The sequence below is a fragment of the Xiphophorus hellerii genome, chromosome 21 (genome assembly GCF_003331165.1).
Source record: "Xiphophorus hellerii strain 12219 chromosome 21, Xiphophorus_hellerii-4.1, whole genome shotgun sequence".
NCBI classification, from domain to species: Eukaryota; Metazoa; Chordata; class Actinopteri; order Cyprinodontiformes; family Poeciliidae; genus Xiphophorus; species Xiphophorus hellerii.
In genome coordinates, this window is record NC_045692.1 from 9673223 (window position 1) to 9697126 (window position 23904).

Consider the following 23904-nt stretch of genomic DNA (forward strand, 5'->3'; position numbering starts at 1 on the left):
TTATTACTGTCCATTTGTTTATCTGAATCTTCTGCAGCACAAGTGAGAGTTTCTCATATATATTCATTCAGCTTTTAAAATGACTGTATTACTGATGTATCTGGGCACATTAAAAGTAAATTGCAATGCAAATACTTTAGCCTAAAAATTTGCCCTGCAATATGTGGGGCTTGAAATACTGAATGGGAAAGGAGAAAGTTTTAGAGTTTCATTTTGTTTAATGGAGTTTTCAATACCATGATGCATTGTTATAAGGGTTTTGTTGCAGCTGTCAGACATTAGAAGTTATTTCAGAACACTTTGACTGTAGACAATTATTCTCTATCCCAACTGTTGAACTGTCATTCAGCTGTCATAGTTACAAAAGTATGTTCCCAGCCTTGTTCTGAGGACAATAGACTGGCTTCTGAATAAACCATCAGAAACTGTGAACACACAGATGAACATACACAGACCCACATACTGTGAAACACCAGCCATAGCCATATAGTCATCCATATAAACAAAACACACTATGCCTTTCACTTTTGGAGATTTGACACATTTTGTTGGTCGAAGTGACTGTGAATTTATTCTTTCATTCCACAATGTCATCTCATCCCCTCTCAACACAAAGACATTTTCAAAAAATCTCTTCCTTACACCCACTTCCTAAGCAGAACATAAAAGCATTCCCCCTCTACGCTGACTGACATGCTAATGTTGTGGTGTCACACAGTCATGCTCATGATGAGGATGAGGGGCAACAATATTTCCCCAATATTACCAACAATATATGGTAACCACAAAAGGGATGATATACATCTTTGCAACAGTGAGATTGACAAAAATGATAGTTGTCCTATTTCTATTTACAAATGCACAGCAGACAGCAAAACACTCATATGATAACATGTGAGATATCCCCAACATGCACAACATTTTCCTAAGAACATTTTGATATCTCTGTATTGTGATGGCAACATATTAAGGGCAGAGCGGTGAGATGTGGTAGCATGGTGGAAGCAGTGTTGGCTTAATTCCCGTATGTATTTGTGATATAAAAATATAAACAAGCTGAACTTGCCACTCAAAGCAAGATCAATGTGATAGTAACTCCTATACCACTGCACTATGCAGAATTCCACCAGACATATCCAACAGAGATGCGAGTATATGATTAAATGGCAAAAAAAAACAAACAGTCTTGGGCATTACCTTTGTTAGTTGAATGCTGATAAAAGGGAGGGGATATAAGGTTGAGGGAAATAAGATGATGGCAGAAGCACACAAAGCTGGACAAAACAGGGTACATAATAATTATTCAAATATTACATTGACCCATTTTTCCAGAAACTGAGATACTGTTTCATATTTTTCACAAGTCATTCATGTTTAGAAGTATGTTAGTATAGAGAGTGGTCCACCTGTCACACTGAATAACCAAAGACTGTAAATAGTTTTATTTAGATTCATATGTAAAAGTAGATGTAAGTATATTTGTTCACTGTAGAGCGACTCGTTTCCACACTGAAGAGCAATGCTGTCAGTAAGAGTCATGTTGCTCTTCAGTAATGCAAACTGAGTCCTAGTGACTCAATAATGGAGTTTTGCTCCTAATTTTAGCAAAGGTTTTAAAACCAGCTCTCACTGGCATAGTGTGTGGAAGGACTTTTATTTACATGTTTTTGTATGTCTCTGTTATATATTAAGAAGTTGGAAAAACAAATCAAAAAAAATATTTGTTTTAGCAAAGTGTATTTACATCAAAACAGTCTTGCTACAATACATGTACAGTATATATTTTATAGGATGTGTATATACAGTATATGCATGCATGTTAAGTTCTCAAGCAACGGTAGAGGACGCTGTCTGTCGATCTTGGTTGGGTTGTGCTTTAAAGCAGTCCTGTGAATTTAAACTGTCTCATGAATACAGTCTTGCTTGTTCAATGTGAGGCTCTGCCTCGCGGGGTGTGCTGTTGTGGCATAGCTGCTGAAGATGCGATCTTGTGGAATAATGCTGCAGTTATTAAATCTCTCTTGGGTCTGTTGGTATTGTGAGGTTCTCATGAAAAGATTTTCCTCCCTCGCCTTTCTGTCTCTTTTACCAGTGATACTGTATCACAATGTTACTCTGCTGTCTGTTGTAGTGCTTTTGAAATTCATCAAATTCATTACAGGACATGGAACTACAATTTACCACAGCTTGATAATCATTATCATGACCAGTGTCACCCACTGCAACCTATGTAACAATTGAGATCTTGTCTTTAAGAGCTTGTTTTGTTTTTCCATTTGGTTGGGTTTTATGAAAAGTTTTGGATTTAAACTCACTGTTGCAAAGAGACCACTTATGTAAACCCAGAGTAACATAATGTAGACTTTTCACTTAAGACAAAGACAAGAGCAAGCTTAAATTTAATACCTAACCAACAACTCCAAATCAATGGAGTTTGTCAAAAAAGATCACTGCAACTTAATATTTTAGCAAAAATGTACATAGGATGCAGACTAAATCAAAACTATCAATTCACAAATCTGTTGCCTTCTGGTCAAAACCTAGTAATCCATAATAAAGTGGGTCAAAGAAAGGCAAAGGTATTTCTCAAATATTACTTTGCTTACATATTCTATTTTAATACACAGACTTAAAGTAAACAGAAATAAAAGATAAATGTTAACCTTTTTTTAAATTTTTGTTCAAGATAAGACTTAAATATATTTTAAAAAAATCAGTAGTAGATTTAATAATATGGCTTCTAAAAATAATGTATTTTAAGATCTTTTTGCACATCTCTGCCAGAAGTGTCAATAAATGTGTCTGGAAGTGTAGCTCGTGACCACTTTTAAGTACTGAACAAACAGTCTGACTACAATCAACTCTGACCTTTCTAGTACTCACTGTGGCTGGAAATCAGCTTACCTACAAGATACCAGAGTTCCCGAGGACAGTCGGGATAGCAGAAATCCACATTATATTTAAAACACCAACCGGTCTGAAATCCACTGAGCTAAGCTTATCTTGTTTACAGACATTACATTATTCTTAATTAGGTTTGATGGTAATTGTTCTGTAGCTGCAAGGTCCTAAAGCTGGCATTAAAAGGTATTAAAGCCCAAGGTCAATAACTTATCATATACGCTGTAAACAACTAACTGTACAAGGACTCCAAAGATGGCAACTCGGTAAATCGGTAAATCTCAGTTGTAGTTTTACCAGGTGGAATACTAAACAGTTTAATCAGGACACACACACACACACGAACCCACAACCAGATGGAATAATGATGTAGATGAAGTCAGATGAAAGAATCTATATGTGTCTGTTAGTCTGTCTGTGTCGACATTGATTAGTCGGCACAGCTCAATAGTTCTCTCTGGCTTTCTCGTTCAACCTGTCTGTTTTCTCCTGTCCTCTTTGTCTCACCCCCTTTTCAACAAGCATCAATCACTTGTGAATTGACAGTGATAAAGAGAATGTTTGCACTTGTGCAGTTGTAATCGTCAACATCATCTGTTTTGACTTAAATGAATGTTGTTTTGAGAATAGGACCCTATATAAATAGAGCATTTAGTGGGGGGAAATATGCAAAATTGCCTTTTATCATATCATAATGTTCTCATCAAAAATGTACTTGATTAATTCACTTGTCTGAGAAATCTTTGAATCTGCTGGGGCAGCCATTTGGGGTCCATTTGGAAGACTAATCTTTAACCGTGTGTGGATTTGCAAACTGAAATCTAGCTTTTCATGTTTCTGTTGAAGTAAAGGTTTCTTCGTATACAAATCATATCTCCAGCTTTTCTGAGCAGACTGAAGCTAAGAAAGTGCTACTGTTGACTGACATTTTGTTTTCACATTTCTTCCTCTGTAATGACATGGATTGTTGTCCACTGAACTGATGGATCATCATTTGACTTTTCATGGAGCGTATTCTGTGAAATCCGCGTGTTGACACGTTTGGGAGGAATCTTTACCAGTGTGTTTGTGTTGATTTTTATACCCCAAATCCTTTTCTTAGGGGGGATGAAATTGAGTCAGACAGATATCAGTGTGCAATCTCATTCAATCACAGCTGAGCCCTCAGCCTCTCAAGGGGGGACCTCTTTATTCATAATCGCACTACTGATCTGGTGCTAATGGTTACATTTTTTCTTTTCTGTTTTTCAATCTGTTTTTCACATCGTATACACAAATGCTTTAAAGAAAAATGAATTTGCGTATACTGTCTCTACAACTTTTATTACAATTTTCAATACTTTTTGGGGTGTTAAAAACTGTAATATGAATTTTTTTTTTTACTTTAACTGTCATTTGACTTTGTAGAAATCTTATCAGTAATTTGTCTCTTTTTGTCAGCTCCACAGATGAACAGTTTCGCTGGAATGCTCAAGGTAAAAATCTCTATGAAAGTTTGTGGTTTTTTTTCTGTCTTTGTTTTCATCTTGTTAACTAGCAAGAGCTTGCATTGTACATTACATAAATTCTGTCACAGCCACATTTTTTTTTCTCATTTGCAAAGAGTTTTGAATTCAAATTTCAGATAATCAACTTAATTTTGATACCAGACAAAGACAACCTGGGTGAACACCAAATGCTTTTTTGACTGACTAATTTATTGTTGGAGACAAAAAACCAGCTGATTGTCTCACCCTTGGAGATATGGTTGATGTTGTCTTCTAAAATGCTGTTAGTTTTGAAGCCCATGTAACAGGATGCACACCGTCCATAAAATCTATTCAGTTTAGAAAATATTTTTCCCAAAGATATTTTTCTTTTTGTTGAGTCATGAAGGCTGACCTTACCTGAGAAAAGCAAGGACTCTTTCAGATTTTGTTCTGGGTTCTTTTGTGACCTGAATGACCTGAATGTGGACAATGCTCTCTTTAACTACGTGTGGTAGGCCAGCCACTCTGGCTTCACAATTTATTTTTTTTTCATCTGAGAAATGATGATTGTGGTTCACTGTAGTGTGTAGTATAAAAACTTGTTATTAAAGGCTATATGGCTGGAATCTCTTTGTATACTTGATGTGTCAGAAAGGTTTAAGTGATTTTATGATTTAACAAATCAGGCAGTAATCACACATAGATGTGACTTGTGAAATTGAACTAAAATTGATTAAATCACAATTATTTGATTTTTACTTCGTACATTAGGCGAGGTTGGTTTGGAGAGCTGTTTTTCCCATAATAAACCTCATTGTCCTTTGAAACTACATTTTATGTTGACTCAGATAATTTTGGTTTGATATTAAAATATGTCATTTTAAATGCCAAAAAAAAAAAAAGACGCCCAAGGAATCTAGTAAAAATCAATTTAGGTATACACTCTCACAAAAAAACATGGTGAAATACGCTTTTGTTAAATTACAAAAGCACACAGATGATGATGCTTGGTTTGCAAAGACACTTTTCTCTACTCTATGTAGAAAGGGGTAAACACCTTTTGCACAGGTTCTTAAGTGTGCATGTAAATAACACCAGCATCATTTTCTATTTTTGTTTCCCTTATTGTCTTATTCGTCTACTGTCTCCTGGATATTCCTGTGTGCGTTTCTAACTATGGATAAATAGTTTAGTTGTCTAATATAATAAATACTTCCACATCTCATAATTTCCTGTTGTGGGTAATGCTTTATAGGCTGTTATAGGAAAGTGCCTAGAGTCCTGAGAGATCTTAGTCTCATTCTCTTTCCAGCTTTGTCTTTTTTTCTATCGTCTTTCACTGAATTCCCTTTTTTTTTCTTATCCACAGCAGATGGACAAAAGGACATCGAGGATGAGTTAACGACTGGTTTAGAGTTGGTCGATTCTTGCATTCGCTCTCTACAGGAATCAGGAATTCTTGACAGCGGAGAACGTAAGTAAACTTAATCGCCTTTTTTTTTTTTACTGTTTGTGTTTGGCTTGTGTAATTTAACTGATTAAGAACTAAAGCAACATGTGTTCATCAGTTCTGCATATTTTAAATACACTTGAGTTTTACATGGTTTTACTCAATATGTGTCATTACTGTTGTAATGTTTAGTCAGGCAGTTAACCCCGTCAACAACAGAACAATTGGAGAAGAACAGAACATGCAGTTCCAAGAGAAAATAATAGGGCACTTTTTCCACAATTTAGACTTTTTCTTAAAAATTAAACCAACAAGTAATTGAAATAACAAAATCTAATAATGATCGAAAGGCAGCCATTGTGCTGTGTAAGGTCTTGTATGGTGTAAAGTCTAAGATTAGATACATGCAGTTCCAGGAGTAATCACGAGAAAACTTTTCTTAATGTTAAACTTTGACTTAAAATGATATCAAAGAAATACATGAAATAATGATAAAATCAAAATCTTATTGAAGGGCAGCTCTTGTGCTTTGTAAGGTCCTGTTAAATTTTCCGGGCATTTTCTTTTCAGGTCATTGCTTTTGGAACAAGGCATTCCCATTTCGCTTATTGTCTGCTGACCTTTTGGATGGCTGATTTTGACAAACTCCATTTTAAAAGCACCACAGTATAAATACTGCATATAAAAAACATAAAATATGTTCTTTTTCATGCCTCTAGAATAACATGCATATTAAGCAGTAAATATCTCTTTATTTCACATGTTAGAGGTTAGAATCATTATGCATGCATCCAAAAACACAAACTAGTGTTTTTGGATGCACAAAAACACAAACAAAAAGTCAGATCTTTGAAAAGATCTGACTTTGAAAAGGCAGACCTGATAACTCTCAGACACCTGATTTTGCTAGATTTACCTCATTTGTTTCCATTTTGCTTTAATAAGAAAATGATTGTTCAAATACATCCTTAACGGTGGGGAGACATATTTGATAATTAGATTATTATCTTGTCTGCAGGAAGTGTCAGTCTTTGACACTCGCTGTATTCACTTTTGTTGTCGATGTTCCAGACCCCTAACTTTAGTTTCACATTAAAATGGGTGAATTGAGGTATATTTAGTCAACCTTTTCCTATGGGATTGTGTGCATTTTAATTCCAGTGTAAAAGATCTACAAATTTTCCAGCAGTAAATAAATGAAACCCTGACATGTTCATGTTTTCACTCAAAGGCTGCACACAAAGAATCATTTTTAGTTTGCTAGAGAAGGGTTGGTCGAGGGTGACACAGCACATAATTAATTCTGCACAAACACATAATAAAACCTTCCTGTCAAACCAATTTCTACCTCTACACCAGCCTATTTATACTTTGGTGTGTTTACTGGCTATGCATGTTTATATTAGCCCCATTTTTTTTTTTTTATTCTGTCAAATACATCATAAATATACACAAATGAAAGACATTCAAGAAGACATTTAATGTTCACTTCAATAAACCATTTTGTTTGCAAAATCTTGAAACACCAAGCAGGTTCTGCATTCATATAATTTATATGAATTAATATGATTAAAAAAAGTGGTCAAAGTACATAAGGCAACCAACTTTTTATAGAAATACTTGTTGAACTATGCTGTTGCAAACATGTTATATTTGATGCTAAATTTGATATAGATGAGATAAGCAAATTAGTTCTGTTTAAAAAGCAGTTTTCCAATTTTCAGTACATATCCGGTGTTAAGACTGTTCTTCCTATGCAAGATCTTGAAACTGCCATTCAAGACTTCATTTCCTGCCTTGCAGATTGTTGCAATGCACATTACGTTGGCCAGTCCTCTGAAATATATATTCTTTTCAACCTTGCCTTAGGTTGGCATATTCGCATCCTACCTTGCTTGTATTGTGTTTTCTTTGATGATTCGCCAGCAACCGGGTGCAGAGCAACAATAGTTCACACAGCAGTTGCAGATGATCAAAGCAAATGCTGTACAAAAATAGCATTGCTGCTTTTTCGTTAGTGTTGTGTGGATAAGACTGCTAATAAGTCTGCTGGAAAAAATGTTTTTAGGACTTGAGCTTTTTTTTTTTTGAGAGAAGCACATTTAGAGAAGCATCATATTTAGGCCCTGCACACATGGAGACACGCACAATATATTTTTGTTAAAGATAGAGAAAAAATGTGCATTCATATGACAGGATGCAGCGTCACAACAAACGGATGTAGTAGGTATGCCAGGCCAAATGGTGGCACTGTGACACGGCCAGGAAAAACAACAAACTACAAAAAACGACAGCAAAAACCACCATGGCACCATGAGGCAGACACTTTGCACCTACCAGGATTCTGCTATGAAATCCTAAATCAATTCTTCATGTACATCACACATTTTTGTCTGAAACTCTGTTCAGACGTTGTTATATAAAAGTCACAAAGGGACTAATTTTCCTTGGCTACGTTGCAACTTATCATAGTCGTTTTGATGATTGCGAGACCTTTGCTCTATGATTATTTCCCTCCATCTTATTAACATAATCTGAATTAATTTGAGTGTAAATTCAGCCAAAAATGTTGAGTTTCCTTCATTAGTATGTCTTCATTAGTATGCCTTCTATATGAACGCAACGTATAAGTTTGGTATCTGCCAATCATAGTGCCAAACAAACTTCACGTAACAGGTTTGATGGCTAAGAGAAAGCATACACCATTTCTGTCTCATAACACAGAGCATAACAAGCACCGAAGCTCAGTGACGATGAGTTTAGGAGTTCCTACTCTGACTGCGTAACACAAAAGTGCTGTATTAATAATTCATAAAAAGCCAGGGATGAATCATGATGAAAGAAGACAAGTCTTATGAAGGCGAGAGGCAGAGGAGTTGATCCTGGCTCACAGCGCACAGAGGGAAAAGCATCCTGGGGAGAGAGGAAAAGAGCAATACAGAGCAAGCAAATAGATAGGGGAAAGAAATGAGAAATGGTAAAAAATACTCATTTCTCCATTTATTTTGTGATAACAAATACTCAGAGTTTGAAGAACTAAACCCTGGTTTTATGTCGCCTCATTTATGACATTTTTTTAAACCCCAATTTGGCATGTTTACATGCAAAACGTTTAAAATTGTTGAAATTGCCTTCCATAGAGTATCTAATTACAACTAAATACAACATTCAAATCTAATGTTATATTTACTCACCTTTCATTGCTGCAAGGCTTTCTTAACCATATCACCCCAGCTTATAATATTTCCTAGGATTTTGAAAAAATCCTTTAGATTTTTCTATTTTAATTGATATAAGTAAATATGTATATATTTATAAGGTATAAGGTACAAAAAACAGACAGTAGATTTCCGACTGTAGCTGTGACTGTGGCAAGAGGAGGAAGCTCACTTTTATGAAAGTCAAGATGAGATTTCGAAGTATTATTAAAGTTGTAGTTAAGATTGACCAGGGGGACATTTCTAAATCATTTTCTGCATTAACACTTCAGTGGTGTTTAAGTTGTCATACTGCATTCATTTAGCAAAACATGTTTTATTATTTGGAAATCTCATCACCAACAGCTAAGGGGGAAAAAGAAGTTGCTAAAAAGATTCTTCCTTTACTTACCTGTTTCACACATTGGCTGAATGAAGTTTTCAAATGGTATCACTGGGAAGGAAAACAAGAAGCTCTGTCTAAGCTGTTAGACCTTCCCTCCATCATTACTTTTCGACTCAGCCCTCCTTTTCCCTTCCACTACATTTCTCTGCTCCTCCTTCTTTTCCCATTCTCTGTGTTCTCTGTTTCTCCCTTCCTCTGCTAATAAATTATGTATGCCATCTCCAACTCACAGAGTGCTGCACTGCTGCACTATCTGCTCTAAATTGCTGCTCTCTCTCCCCCATTTCACTTTTTGCCTCTCAATCTCTCCTCTTTCACGCCCCCTCTCTTTCTCACTCTTAATCTCTCACTCTCTTTCTCGCACACAAACTCAACTCCAAACCCCCTCTCCGCCTACCCAACCATGCACCACAACGGCCTCAATCGGTAGGACCGGCTCTTCTTTCCCAGAGTTCCTTGCAGCTCAACTCCACCCCGGAGGCTTCGCTCCAGTACTCTGCCAGCTACCATAGCAACCAGACCCTCGCCCTTAGCGACAGCATTTCTGCAGCAACTCCTCAGCGCAGCGGGCAGGTTGGAGGAGCCGTGCACAGCTACAACCAGGTAGGAAACACTGCTGTGAAATGATGGTGATGCAGATGCAAGTGGCGAAAACCTCGGACCGGATCGTGTTTGAACTTTTAAGTGTTTCTGACAACTTTTGGTTTGTGCAACTGCTTGATAGGGCGAAACATGTTTGTAGCTGTCTTCAGAAGCCTGTGAAGCTACATCTTCTGAAGTGTCTGCCGCCTGACCGTGCAGCTGCACAATTTACAAATTTAAACTTGTAAGAGACTTCATGTTGTATAGTTCAGAAGGATGTTTTTTTTTTTTTCTCTGTTCCTTGCTGATCCATTTCTGTCTCACTAGTGCGGAGTCTCACAGCATGTTGATCAGTTTGACATCATAGTTAGAGTCTATTTGATGAGTGTTTAATTATATGTTTGTAAAGGACCCAATTTCATTAGCCTTGCTGAAGTCCAGAAACGCCAATCCTCCTCCTTAATACATGAACTGGATTTTGACACAGTTTTTGATGACAAATTCATTAAAGCGGTTTAATGGGAGACCGGAAATTGGACAGAAATGAGGAAAAAAAATACATAAATGCATGCTGAGAAATCTCAGCACATGTCTTGTTTAGAACTTGAGAGCGAAAGCGAGAAACGGTCACATATGAATCAGAGCAGAGAGAAACCCACCAAATTACTTTAGAGCCTACAGCAGCCAATTATTTCTTATTTTCAAGTCACAAACATATCAATGGTAATACTGTGACTGGAAACACAGTTACAGTACATACACACGTAAACTTGCAGACACCTACGCATCTGCTTAATCAGTGAGCAGCTGCAGTGCTTTGTTAAAAATATATATATATAAATGTACATTTCCTCTATCAGGGACAAATGTTACATTTGCCAAAGATGATTGGGAAACAAAAGTAATCAAGATATTTAATATTTGCCGATTTTAAAGCAGTGATCAAACTAAGAGGCATCTATTAAACTTTTGGGGATTTGTTTTACTCATTTGACTTTTGTTACATTCTCGCCGTCTTACAAACACAGAAGGGGATGCCCTTTGCTTCAGATGAAGCTCAGCGTTATCCTCTATTTGAATACGTAACACATGAGAAAAAGATGGAAGGAAAAAGCAATAGAGAGAGGGATGAGTGTTAAATATTTTTTGCCCCTTTCTGCAGTGTTCCTGTCCTCCTTTCCCACCTCTCATCCTCCTTCCCCTGTCCTTTCTCCTCTCCATCTCTGTCCATGTGAGCGTGTGTGTTTGTGTGCTCTTTCCTCTGATGTTTGGGCTTGTCAGTGTAATGGGGATGCTGCTGTCAGCAGAGTTTTGTTGCTCATGAATAGCTTTATGTATGCCAGAACTGAGAGATGGGAAGGTTCAGCTTGCATACATGTACTGTACAAGAATTAAGTGTATGCAGCTTTGTGTGCAACGGGGGTGTTACTATTACATGTAATTATTAAACCATGTGTGTGTACCAAGGATAGATTTGTTTAATGTTTTTTTGAGTGACTGTTTAAAGAATAAGGAAAGAGTAAGACAAAAGGTCTATCATGTTTCTTTTTTGTAGGATATTTTTAACCCAAAGTGGTCTTGCTTTAATAATGCATGGCTGCATGGCACCTAAAACATCCCAGTCTTTTACTGCTGTGAGGAGAAGATAAAGTGAAATCACAAAGTTTTTGGGATCTTTTTTCTGTTAGTTACCTAAACCAACCGTTCGACTTTTACTTGTTATTCATTTACACATTTGTTTACATATTGATCCATTCACCCATCACTCCAGACTGTTTTTCTTACTGAGCTTTCTGACTTCTGAGCAAACCTGTAGCTTGAAACTGTTTTGAATACTGCTTTTTCAAAGTAATTTATAAATTATTGATAGAATATTTAAGCAGTTTTGTGTGCTTTATGTCACCAGCTTCAGATCTTCAACTTGGTTTTACGACCCATTAAACAATTCTGAAGACTCATGGAACTCCTCAAACTTGAAGGCCATAATCTTCTCTTCACTGTTGATACTGGGACTTGCTTTCTCTGACCACTATTAAGCTGTTCTTGAAGCTGTTATAACAACCGTCTATCATGGAAGCTGTTAACTCTCAAAAATGTGTCCTCTTGATTCATTTGTGGCTTTGGGTTTGTCAGACCTCTTCCTGTTCCAGTTTCTGAGTTCATCTTGATGGTGAAGGAAACTGTACTCACTGACACCTTGAATTTCCTTGCAATTTCTCTGTAGGAAAGACCTACATTTACAAAGGCTATGATGTCATGTCTCTTAATTGCCCTTTTCTTGCAATTTTTGTAGCTACACACTACTTTCTGCTGCACACACTGTTCAATAGATGCTCATGAAGCATCTATTCCAACTCCACTTTTATGCAGACACTTGAATTAGTAAAACATATGTGTTTCAAGTGAAAAGAAAACAAAATAAAAACACACTGTATTGTGAACATGTTCAAATGATAAAAATGATGAAACATATGACTGTGCAAAAACATTTAATAGGAACCCTTGGGGATCATACACTTATGACCCATCGCCTTTTCCATTTCCCCCCTCCTCCCTCTTCCTAAACAACTGGGGCAACAGTGGCTCAGGGGTTAGAGGTTTGTCCAGTTCAAACCCCCGCTCTGTTTGTCTCAGCTGTTGTGTCCTTGGGAATAACACTTCACACGCCTTGCTTGCTGGTGGTCAGAGGGTGATGCCGTTTGATTGGCAGCCTCGCTTCTGTCATTCTGCCCCAGGCCAGCTCTGGCTACAGTGAAGCTCACGACCATCAGTGTTGATGTGTCTACAACTGGTGTGTGTAAGGTGCTCTGGAGTTTTCAGACTTGGTAAAGTGCTATACAAATGCTGGCCACTTAGCATTTAAATAGTCAATTTCTGTTTTTTGTTTCAGTATATTCTCTCTTCTCTGCCCATCTTTTTCTTCTGTGAGCCGTTTGTCAAAAATTAAGATAGCTATAGAAAAATTAGTTGTCATAATTGCGTCTTGAAAAAAACAAATGAACAACAACAAAACAAATTGTGCTGGAGCCACATGTTTGCTTTCTACAAGAAATGCATTGGAATTTATTGTAAGGTGAAAAACATAACCAGATACAGCCTCTGGAAAAATAATGGAAGCCCTGAGTCTGTTCATCCTGCTGTATTTGTCTCAGGAAGATTTGCTGAGCAGGCAGGTTTTCTTTCCTCCTCGGTGTGGCTACACAACAGAGTAAGTGCAGATATTAACACCTGGAAACAATGTACAAATATAACCTTCAGACAAAACCTTAGTGTGTGTGTGCACGCAAGCATCATTAGCGGCTTCATGTTATCAGGCGCTTATCAAAAGGTTTTAAAAGTGTGTTTTTTTGTGCATCTCTTGTAAAATAAAAGTACAATTGAAAGGTAATGGAGCAGATTCTCACAGGCCATGCAGTGTCATTTAATAGTATGTCAAGAAGGAAATTTTCACTACATTTGAAGAACAACATAGACAAAATTCCTTCATTTGTAAAGTAGTATTAATAATAGATTTATATTTTTAATCTTTAATTTTAGAGAACTAATTTCTGAATTTTTATTCTGTTGCTCTGACAACAGTAATAAGTGATCTAATGTGAATCCTTGACTATTCGCTTACATGGATGCTGTGTCATGCCAGCAATAACATAGTTTAAAATCTTTTCAGCTAAATTGTTAAGTTGAAACTCTTGAGAGTCCGTGAGGTGATTTGGGTTTGTTGCATTGCCTTTGGAGCGGATTGAGCAGATATTTTGAAAGATAATTTTTGATCCTTGGTAAAACATCTCACTGCTTCCAGGGGAATGCAACTTCTGTTTGTGTGTAGTTCATAGGGGTCAAAGCTGTGAGAAGATTTTTAAAATGTCTTTTGAAAATGGGGTTAGTAACTGATAGATTCTCATTGTTATGTCCAACAATGCCATAAAATAAAAATTTTGTTTTATCAAATGTTGCGAGACAAGAGGAAGAAATGTAGAGAATATGGCTTCTGTAACTCTTTCTTCTACACTAAGTATGTGGTGCAACCAGGTTTTAAGAGAAATTACGTCATTTATCTAAGCTTGATGGACTTTTTTTGAGAATCTCTTTAAATCTTCATTGACTTTTAACAGTATAGTGTCACTATTAGCTACTTTAGGTTATTTTGTTTTATCCCTCAGAGGATTAAATGCTCTTACTGTACATAAAGTTTTTAATGATGACTATAAGCTACCTCCTCCCCCACCTCCTCCCCTCCACTTCTGCCTCCCTGTTACGGCTGTTCTCTTCTAACTTGCTTTGTGTTTCCTTTTATCTCTTCAGGTGACATCTAGCCGTGCAGCCCAGCAGCAACAATCACAAACTGGAGCAGGATCAGGTAGGCATTTACTGTTCTCTTTTTTTTCTTTTCTTAATTTTTTTCCTTGTTAGTTTCCTTTCTTTGAAATGTATTTTCCTCATGATACATGCATAGCATTCATTTCCTTTGTACTACTGATACTCAGGGATGAGACCTTTTAATATTTGCGATAAATACTTTCTCTTTTATTTTTTGGTTTTAGCTGCTGAGTTATTCTTTTTGTCTTAGCTGCTTTTGATGTTTTTGCTGACTTTTATACACTATGCCAGTATTTGGTGGCCCTCTGTTTTAAAGCCAGGCATCAGCCTTATAACAATCTCACCCCTTTCCTCTGTTCCCATAAGGAATTTACTACTCCAGCTCTACTTTACCTGCTCAGCGGGTCAGTTCCCCCCTTTCTGGGGGAGGAGGCTCAGGGTCAGGTTCTCCCAGTAAACACCAGCGTTTGGGATCGGCCTCCGACACGCCAGGTTATTCCACTACCCAGCGCCTGCCTTCCTCTTCCCCCTCTTCCTCTCCCAGCAAACAGTCTCCTGCTAACCGACTGGCCAAGTCGTACAGGTAGACCATCACATCCATTGGGTGTCTAACGTTGGATCCTTTGTGTTGTTAATGATACTGAAGCACGTAAACTTAATATATGCACACACTCACATTTATCCAACTAAATTCAGTTTTGTTTTATTACTTTGTTGTTTTTTTATTCCAGTAGTACGGTTGCTGTGACAACAGCAGGAGGTGGGTCACCACTGAGGGTGGCATCTCCACCAAATTCTACAGCAACAGGAGGAGGGAACAGTTCATCATCGTCCCCTCTTCACCAGGTAACAAACTGTATCTTCTTGAAGGGTGCTTTACATTTTAATGGATCCATATGGGAGCAATTTTTTCAAAGCATGTGCCAGAAATGATAAAATGTATATCTATTAATGAATGAAGGGTTTTTCTATAGGCTGTGTGCTCCTTCAATCTGTTGAGATATGTTTGTGGGGTCTGAAGTTAAATATTTATGTGCTATATCTTACTCTGCATTGTCATTATTTGCAGACAAAGTCGATATGGGAGGCTTTGTACTGTGTGATATGAGAAAAATCTTGTTGCAAATGTGTTTGCTATGTTGTAATTAGACACTTCGGCACAGAAACTAATGAAACCGACAAGGTCTTATTTGTATCTTTGCTCATTTTTCCAGTCTTAAAATGTTTATGGTAATTTGGCGCCTAATGCTACTGATGCTCAATAACATTAGGCGCTACTGAGAATTAGAGGTACAATGGTAAAACTTATTTTTACCATTGTACAGGTAATGGTACAATGGTAAAACAATAATTAGTTTCATTTATTTCACATTGTCAATAGTTACATTATGTCCAATCTCCAATCAGTGTATTTTATTCTAAATATAATCTTGGCGATTGAATCCCATCTGGATTGATAAAAAGTAGTTTTCATATGTTTTTGCTTAGTTTTATACATTAGGTCCATTCATGAAAAAACATGGAATAAATCTGTGCATACAAGTTTTACTTTAAAATTTTTAAATGGAGCTTTGTACAATTCTGCTCTTGTATTTTTTTTTCATACAAGACATTAAGCAATTGTGTATTTTATTCAAACTATGTTTTGTTTTTGTTAAACCGAGTTACTGCAGTAGACTGACTATGCACCGAGTTAATGTGCTATTATTTGTTCCTTTTTTGTAGGAGGCTATTGCATACAAAGCAACATTATTTGCGTATTTGGTTGAATTTTTCCCATCCATAATAGTCTCTCCTTAAGATATTGACATCAACCTTAAGAAAACTTGACAGAAAGTAATGAAAAGAGAGAAATGCTGCTTATATCACTTAGCTCTTACAGTTTTGGCTGCCAGCACACAACAATTGCTCAAGCACAACCTAGGTATAAACAATCATACCAGTCTGTTTTTGCACACAGCAAATCAAAACAAAGCATAGCCAATAAAAATGGCTTGTGTTTGCAGATGAGTTCTGGCATAGGGAGCTATGCCACTTTGTCTCCTAAGCGTCTGGCAGCTCACCACGCTTCTGACCAATACAAGATCTCACACGAGCTCTACGCTACTGCTACCCTACAGAGGCCTGGCAGTCTGGCAGGTGAGAATTTACTTATTTACCCAGTTTAAAATGATATGTCTGTAGATAAACCCAATGTCCTCTTATTTTCTTTTTTTTTTAAATGTCACCTGTTGCAATGACTTAGCTTAGTCAAAACACAGGGTTTTGTTTTTTTTGCTTAATTTTCTGTTTTTTGATGTTTGAGACTTTGTTTTGAATTTTAGAGACCACTTAAAAGACTTAATTTTAAAAAATCATTCTCTTTTCTGTTGAATTCTTGTCTGAGAGCTTTTGATCGTTGTCCTTACCTCGGTGGTTCAAATTGATTGATTCACTTTACTAATGTTTTAGTCCTCTTGGATGAAATTAGCATTCTGAAGTAGTGATTATTTTGTTATTGATTAGTCATTTAAACTTGGTAATAAATCAATAAAACCTCTGCTTGCACACTTTTGGTTTTCACTTACTTGAAGACTTAAAGGAAATAGGAAAGAAAAATATTTAACTTTATCTTGAAATCTGTACATAGTACATTAATTATGAAGAATAAAAATTAAACAGAAATTTGTGTTATTGGTGCAATTTATGCAAAAATAATTGAATATTTTAGTAGAATTAGCAACACCAATATGAATAGTTGCAATTGTTAAATGATAGGTGGTAATATATTTCCCAGATGTAGTGATAATGATGCATTGTAAGTTTAGTTCTTTTTAGCATACACACAGAATTGTAAGCAATCATGGGACAACATTCGGTTTTTACACATCCTTTTCTAATATTTCAGCAAGTGAAATATTTTAGAAGAGAATATTTACCTTTTTTTTTTTCTTTTGAAATCCCCTTTCCCTTGAAAGAAAGAGGTCATTACTTAAGCAAGTGGGCTCTTGTGGGACACAAAATAAATGAATAGCGAAATAAAACCAACTCTAAGATGAAAGGCATGGGTGGAAGGAAAAGAGCTGGGATGAGTCATAGTATTAATGGGTGTGTCTACGACTTCAATTCTTGATCCTTCATAAATATTCGAATTTAGTCCAGCTTTTTCTTAGTTTGAAGTTATTAGAATATCCTTCTAATGCATGTTTCACATTTTTACTCCATTTTTGACTCTTGATATTCAATTTGTTCTCTCAGTAACTATGGCCAGTAAAGTAATGTAGCCTCATGCTTTGTCTCCTGTAGAGGTTAATAGGATACTTAGTTAAACTGTGCATGTCAGTGAAAGAATAATCTTGATACTAGCACGCAAGATATATATCATAAGGCTCCATTACAGCTTTTGATGTTGTCCAAGCCTGACAGTGCAGGTGTGGCCTGGTATAAGGCTTCTTGTTTCACTTTATTACAAAGATCATTCAAGAAAGTAGATTCAGGGTAATCACCATGTTCTGTCTGAGTGTATATTGCATTCAATCATAACCTCTGCTTTGGAAGTACCTACAAGCTACTGTATCTGCTTGATTCTTTTTACATGACAAAACGCTTCACATGTTTCGATTTCTGTTAAGACTTGTCAGCTTGAGTGACTTTATTTACTTGGAGGCCTGGATCTAGAAGCACTGCCCCTTCCTTCTTTGGAAAATGCGCGGCACACGACTTGCACTCCTCTGAGAACTAATATGATATGATAAGACATTAGTTCCACTGGATCGTTTCTTTCTCTGTCACTCAGAGCTTTTGTATGCGTGTGGTTGTGTGATCTCATTTTATCTCCTGCCATGTCAGCTTAGCCCTTCTGACTTGTCTTTGGGTTTCCTGAGTGTGCCCCTTTTCAGTCGTTTTCTAATAGTATTTTTTGTTTTGCTTTCAGAGGAAGGCTACTCTCTTGCATTTGTTCTGCTGTGTTATGAACAAATGCTTGTTGTCAGTTATTCGTTTTCCCTTGCCCTCTGTCTGTGGGATTCTTGCCAAACACAGGAAGCGAGGGGACATTGCATCTCATTACGTTCCAGCTGACAAAAAGCAATGTGTACTATGCAGATTAAAACAATGTAAAACAGACACATCATTTTCTCGCTTTCTGTCTCTCTCAATCTCTGTGTGTCTCTTCTCCTATCCTTTTTGTCTGGTATACATGTTTCTGTTTGCGTGTGTGTGTGGTTTAAGGGAGCTCTAACTCACTAGTTTTCATGTGAATTGTGCCAGTTATTCTCAGACACACACAATCTCATCTTTTCATACCAGCAAAACTAAATTACAGGTTACAAATGTGCAGGTCTACAAGCAGCTTCATTTTAGAAATGTTTGGCTGTCAGGGGTCAAAGTTATTATTATTTTTTTCTTTTTTGTCATTGCCAGTAATTTTTAATCAACTGTTATTCAATATTTCCAACTTTTCTGTCCTCTTTTTCTCACCTCCTCAATACATTTGCTGCTCTATTCATTTGTGATTCTTTTCAGACCAACTCTCCAACTCTCTTACTTGCCTCTTCACATCATCTTAGACTTCACTCCTTTATTCTTCCTTGCCCTGTCTCCCTTACTATGTCTGTCAAGAAAAATTTTACAATGCGCTCCTCAACTTTCTTTACTTTCATGTCATAAGATTGATCAACTGACCTCACACAGACATCTTACAGTGTCATAAAACAGCAGGAGATCGGTCATTCATGCTCGGGACTAATCCTCCTGCTACTTTCCTGTACCCAGAACTTATCGCAATCAAAGTCGTCTTCTTTAACAGCAAACACAGACCCCTTTTCTTCACAAAAGACAAATGGCAAGACCATCCGTGCTGAGCTCGCCAAAACATTTGGTGCATAACAATCCACAACTTCACACCTGTAGTTCAATCAACCTTCCCTTCCTTTTGTTGGGAAACACCCACACACTTTGACAGCCTTCTGTAAAATGATCTACTGACCAGAACCTATAAAAGACATCCAGGATGAGCAGTTAGCTAAATCAGACTTGACAGACTCCTTTAACCATCCACCACATGTATTTCACTTTGTGTCATCCCTTTCATTTCGTCAATTTAAATCCTAAAATTTTCCCCCTCTTTCATACAGGCTCTCGTGGCTCCTACAGTAGTCAACACAGTCAAGAAGCTCTTCGGCCCTTAGGGTCCCCCGAGCACCACATAGATCCTATCTATGAGGAACGTGTCTATCACAACAAGGGCCCTATGAGGAGCCTTAGTCAGAGCCAGGGACCAGATACAGGCCCCTACCGCAACAACACTGGTAAAAGACTACTTCATTTGTAAAAACAATTACAGTTATGTTGTCTTCGAGTGTTTATTTATAATATACCATGTGTTTAATGTTTGAATGTTTTTGTTCTGATTTTATCCTAAACAAACACTTTGAAGAATAGTAACTGAATAACATATATCAGGCAGAAATAAAATAAATTATATTTTTGTTCACTGAATATACGTAGATCAAGAATTTGGCTAGAAAAAAAAAGAAAGACTGAAATTAACTTTGGTAGACATAGTTTCCATTCTTATTTCTTAATTCATTTGGTTTGTATCCTTTATTTAAATGCATGCAGTTGTGTTAAGACCCTTTGGGTTTTGTCTAACAGGTTTTGTTTTTCACATATGGTTTGTTATATTTTTAGCTACTTTAATTTTTTGTTTCTGTTGCTTAGTGTATGTGTGTGGTTGGATCCAACAAGGAATTTTGTTGGATTTAAATTATGTCTCAGAACAGATAAATACTGAAAGCTGACTCCGTACTAATAGTACTACTACAAACAGCCTGCAATGTTTGTCACAAAGGAGAGCTACTGCATAGGCAAGACAAGAGGTCAACCAACACAGGTGCTCATGATTTATAGGTTTGTATGACTGGTCAGCTCTATATCAGATCCTCAAGACTAAATACACTACAAGTTAAATTTTTCCAATCTTGAAGCAATAATTTTTTACAAAAAAAATCAGCTACAGACACTTTATATCAAATTCAGATATTTTTATCTGAATTGTTATTAAAAATTTTGTAGCTGAATTTTGGCTCAGATACAGCCAAAGGTGTCTTGTACTGTAGTTCAGTGTAACTAGCAGGTATGTTTCTTTTATTTAATTTTTGAGGACATTGGGCAGGCTGGAAGTCGAAACAAAGTTTCCTGAGTTGCCTGAGTAAAAGCTACAAACATATTTGCTTCTGCAATACTATGCGTACTTGCTACAAATGAATAGGTACTAAATATTGTCACCTTGAAAGTCTTTTCAGAAATATGGTCTCAGATTAGATATTTGTGAGAGCCAGACTCAGTTTGTTTGCATTCCTTTAAGACACAGGTGTCAAACTCCAGTCCTCAAGGGCCGCTGTCCTGCAGTTTTTAGATGTGCCACAGGTACAAAACAGTGGAATGAAATGGCTTAATTACCTCCTCCTTGTGTAGATCAGTTCTCCAGAGCCTTAATGACCTAATTATTCTATTCAGGTGTGGTGCAGCAGAGGCTCATCTAAAAGTTGCAGGACACCGGCCCTCGAGGACCGGAGTTTGACACCCCTGCTTTAAGATGTTTGTGCCAGGAATGTGGTGGTATATAAAAGAATACCCTGAATCGCTTCCTTCCACAATACAAATCTTTTGTATGTGTTCTAAAGGAAATATTTGTTGAACAGAAACACCCCAGGGACAAGAAAGTTTAACTTTAAAGGCAGTGAAGTCCTTTTCCAAGAGCAACTTCCTCAGTTCATTCATAAAGTATCTCTAGCGTCCATTTGTTTATCTCAAACAGAGAAGACACATGTCCTAATGAATGACATTTTAATCGTGCTCTTCAATTTGTTAAGGTATTTCTATTATATACGTATATATAAATAAAAAAACAAGCATTAAACATCTAAAGCATCCACCCACCTCTCTCTCACTCCCTTTTCTGCAAACTTGACTCCAATAGTGTGCCACAGTTTTTCTTGTCTAAGCAAGGTTCACCACGTTCTGTGTACTATCATTTAATCTTAGTCTGACCCCTACCCTGAGGAAGATTTGCCATGAGAGACTCTGCTTGGTGCTGAATCGTAAGACAACATAGCTCCTAGGATTATGCTGATACTAAAACCCCTCCACATCCTAAAGGTGGATATTTGCCACTTAAAAACTTTTTCTACATCCAGGTGTCCATCCTAGCCTCACTTTACTTGTTTTCTTTTCTGTCATTCTTACCCATTTCCAGAAACTGCACCCAATGGTGAACTTTAGAAAAGACATAATAGAGAAATTAAGCTATATAAAATACCCAAAGAAAACACTTTTTCTTTTGAGTAATTCTTTTCTTTTTTTTTTTGTAATGAAAAACAGTAGGACACATTTTCTATCAAAGATGCACTGCCATCTTTACAGCTCCCTCTACAATTTCATTGTTGTCTGCAATGTGTTTTTAATAGGCCCTCAATGAGCTTATCTCAATGTGGGTTTAGGTACGCCATGTTAATCCCATTATGGTATAAAAACACCCAAGTCTGTCATGCCACATTCACATGTTCCTCTATATCATTAACCAGCCTTGACAAAATAGCTACCATTATCATTTGGGTCACAATTACAGCAATAGATATGCAGATGCAGAGTTTGCCAATTTTTGTCTCAATAGAAAGGAGCTAGTCTTTAAACCCTTATAATGCTTTTCTAAAATGTATGTTAGATTTCAGTTCATCTATGCTTTAGCAGAATTCAAACACTGCAAGTCCATTTCTGAAGAAAATTGACTTGTGGTGGTATTGACACGCAAACAGCAGTGAATTAAATAAATTGAAGAGAGAAATATGCAGGGAGAATGTAATTTTATGTCATTTAGTTTGACCTTTAATGATAAGAAAATTTATTGAAATTTGTTTGAATTCAGTTCACTGGAAGACTATGTTGCCATAAACATTATTTACTGCAATTCTTGTAGTGTTTTGCTCATATCAACGCAGTGGAAAACCAATAAACCAAAGATGAACGTCACTTTGTATTCACCATGCCACTAAATTAAGATTCGGTCTTGTTTAAAAGTCATGTGCATTCTATGTGCAATGAACAGAGGTTGTCTAATAGGGATTCATAATGCACTGACTGACAGCACATAATGAACTGATAAGGGTTGTGCTGACATAGTGAGCGGTAAGTCATTAATTATGTCACAGTGCCTTTTCTTGGCAATGGCAAGCTCACATTATTGGTTCATTAAGCTGGCATGGATCAATGTAATTAATGCTATAAGTCATTCTCTTGCTGAAAAGGAATGGGAGATGTTTCTGTGGGTGTTCGGCATCAAAAATCACCACATTGTAATCGGTGGGTCTATATTTCTCCCTCATATTTTATTTTTTGCAAACAGTGTTTTGAGGCCCTTTTAAAATGTTAGATTTGTTATATAATTTTAACAAAAAAAATTATTCTGAAAGAGAAACAGTACACAGAATATCTAAGATCATTTTTCTGTCAATGCACAGTATAAATGCTTGAAAATCTACTTTCTTATATAAGTTTTATTTAGCTGTGAGTTCCAGATATTCCAGGGAAACTGCTTCCCTCTGCCTTTCACTGATCTCCTGATTTCTTTACCACCAAGTTTTTTTTTCAATACAGCAGAGTTAGTTTGATCCTTACTGCCTGATTTTAAAAAAATTATGATAACATGTTTTGGCTGAATAAAAATGAAGGAGCTCTTTTACTTGGAATAACAAAAGCATTTTAACATTTCAATGACAAAATTCTGGAGGGGAAACAATAGATATGAGGCAAAACTTTGAATCTTTTTCTATACAATTCATTCTTTACTCACCTAGTCTTTTCTTTGGGTCATACTTAAAATCTACCACTATTACTTTAGTGGTAGTTTTTCATGTTTCAGTTAAAGATTTACACTGCTTCCCCAAGGTTCTGCTGCTTGTTAGTGTTAGATAAGCAAAACATTGAAGTCATGTCTTTTTTTTAGGCAATTGGACACAATTTGCAACGCTAACTGTGTATCTTTAATGCCAATGTTTTGCTGCATGACTAAGTGTCGGTGTAGTTTTGTGACATACATGTCATGCATGTGTGTAGGCTGCAGTGCATGCATTTCATTCTTGAATAAAACTAGGGCAGTGCCCAAGAGGACCACAGGTTAATGTGGCCTATTTTAAGCAATTATTCCTTCTCGGCCACAGTGTCTCCAATGTACACATGCATTCAAATGATGCTGATTCACTGGAGGATGACTGATGCGTCTTCTGCAAGGCCTCACGTGTTCCAAAAGGCTTTTGTTTTTATTTCCACATAAAAACAAAAGCAAATCCACAAATCTTACAGTCTCCATCCAAGTAGTGAGCTCATGATTGTTGCTGCTACTTCTATTTTTTCCCCTCTTTCTACATGTTGTTGTTACCCACAGTGTCGTATCTTTGTTTCTTACCTTTTACTGTTTTCTGACTTTTTTTTTCTTCATTTTTTTATTTTTCAAATTTTCTTCTTCCATTGTCTTTGTGCATCCTATTTTTACGTCATGAATGTCGCCTCGGCTCGTATTAATGACTCTGACCACCGGGAATTACT

The 23904-nt window shown here is 36.7% G+C and overlaps 1 protein-coding gene across 1 annotated transcript in view; it reads left to right on the forward strand.

Annotated features, from left to right (window-relative positions):
* The window catches only part of ctnnd2a (catenin (cadherin-associated protein), delta 2a), a 219605-nt gene that overhangs the window by 80358 nt on the left and 115343 nt on the right, over positions 1 to 23904 (forward strand). Inside the window, 8 exon segments of the mRNA XM_032551622.1 lie at positions 4342 to 4376; positions 5740 to 5844; positions 9854 to 10026; positions 14308 to 14362; positions 14689 to 14905; positions 15054 to 15168; positions 16329 to 16461; positions 19437 to 19610. Coding sequence (XP_032407513.1) covers positions 4342 to 4376; positions 5740 to 5844; positions 9854 to 10026; positions 14308 to 14362; positions 14689 to 14905; positions 15054 to 15168; positions 16329 to 16461; positions 19437 to 19610 — 1007 coding nt within the window.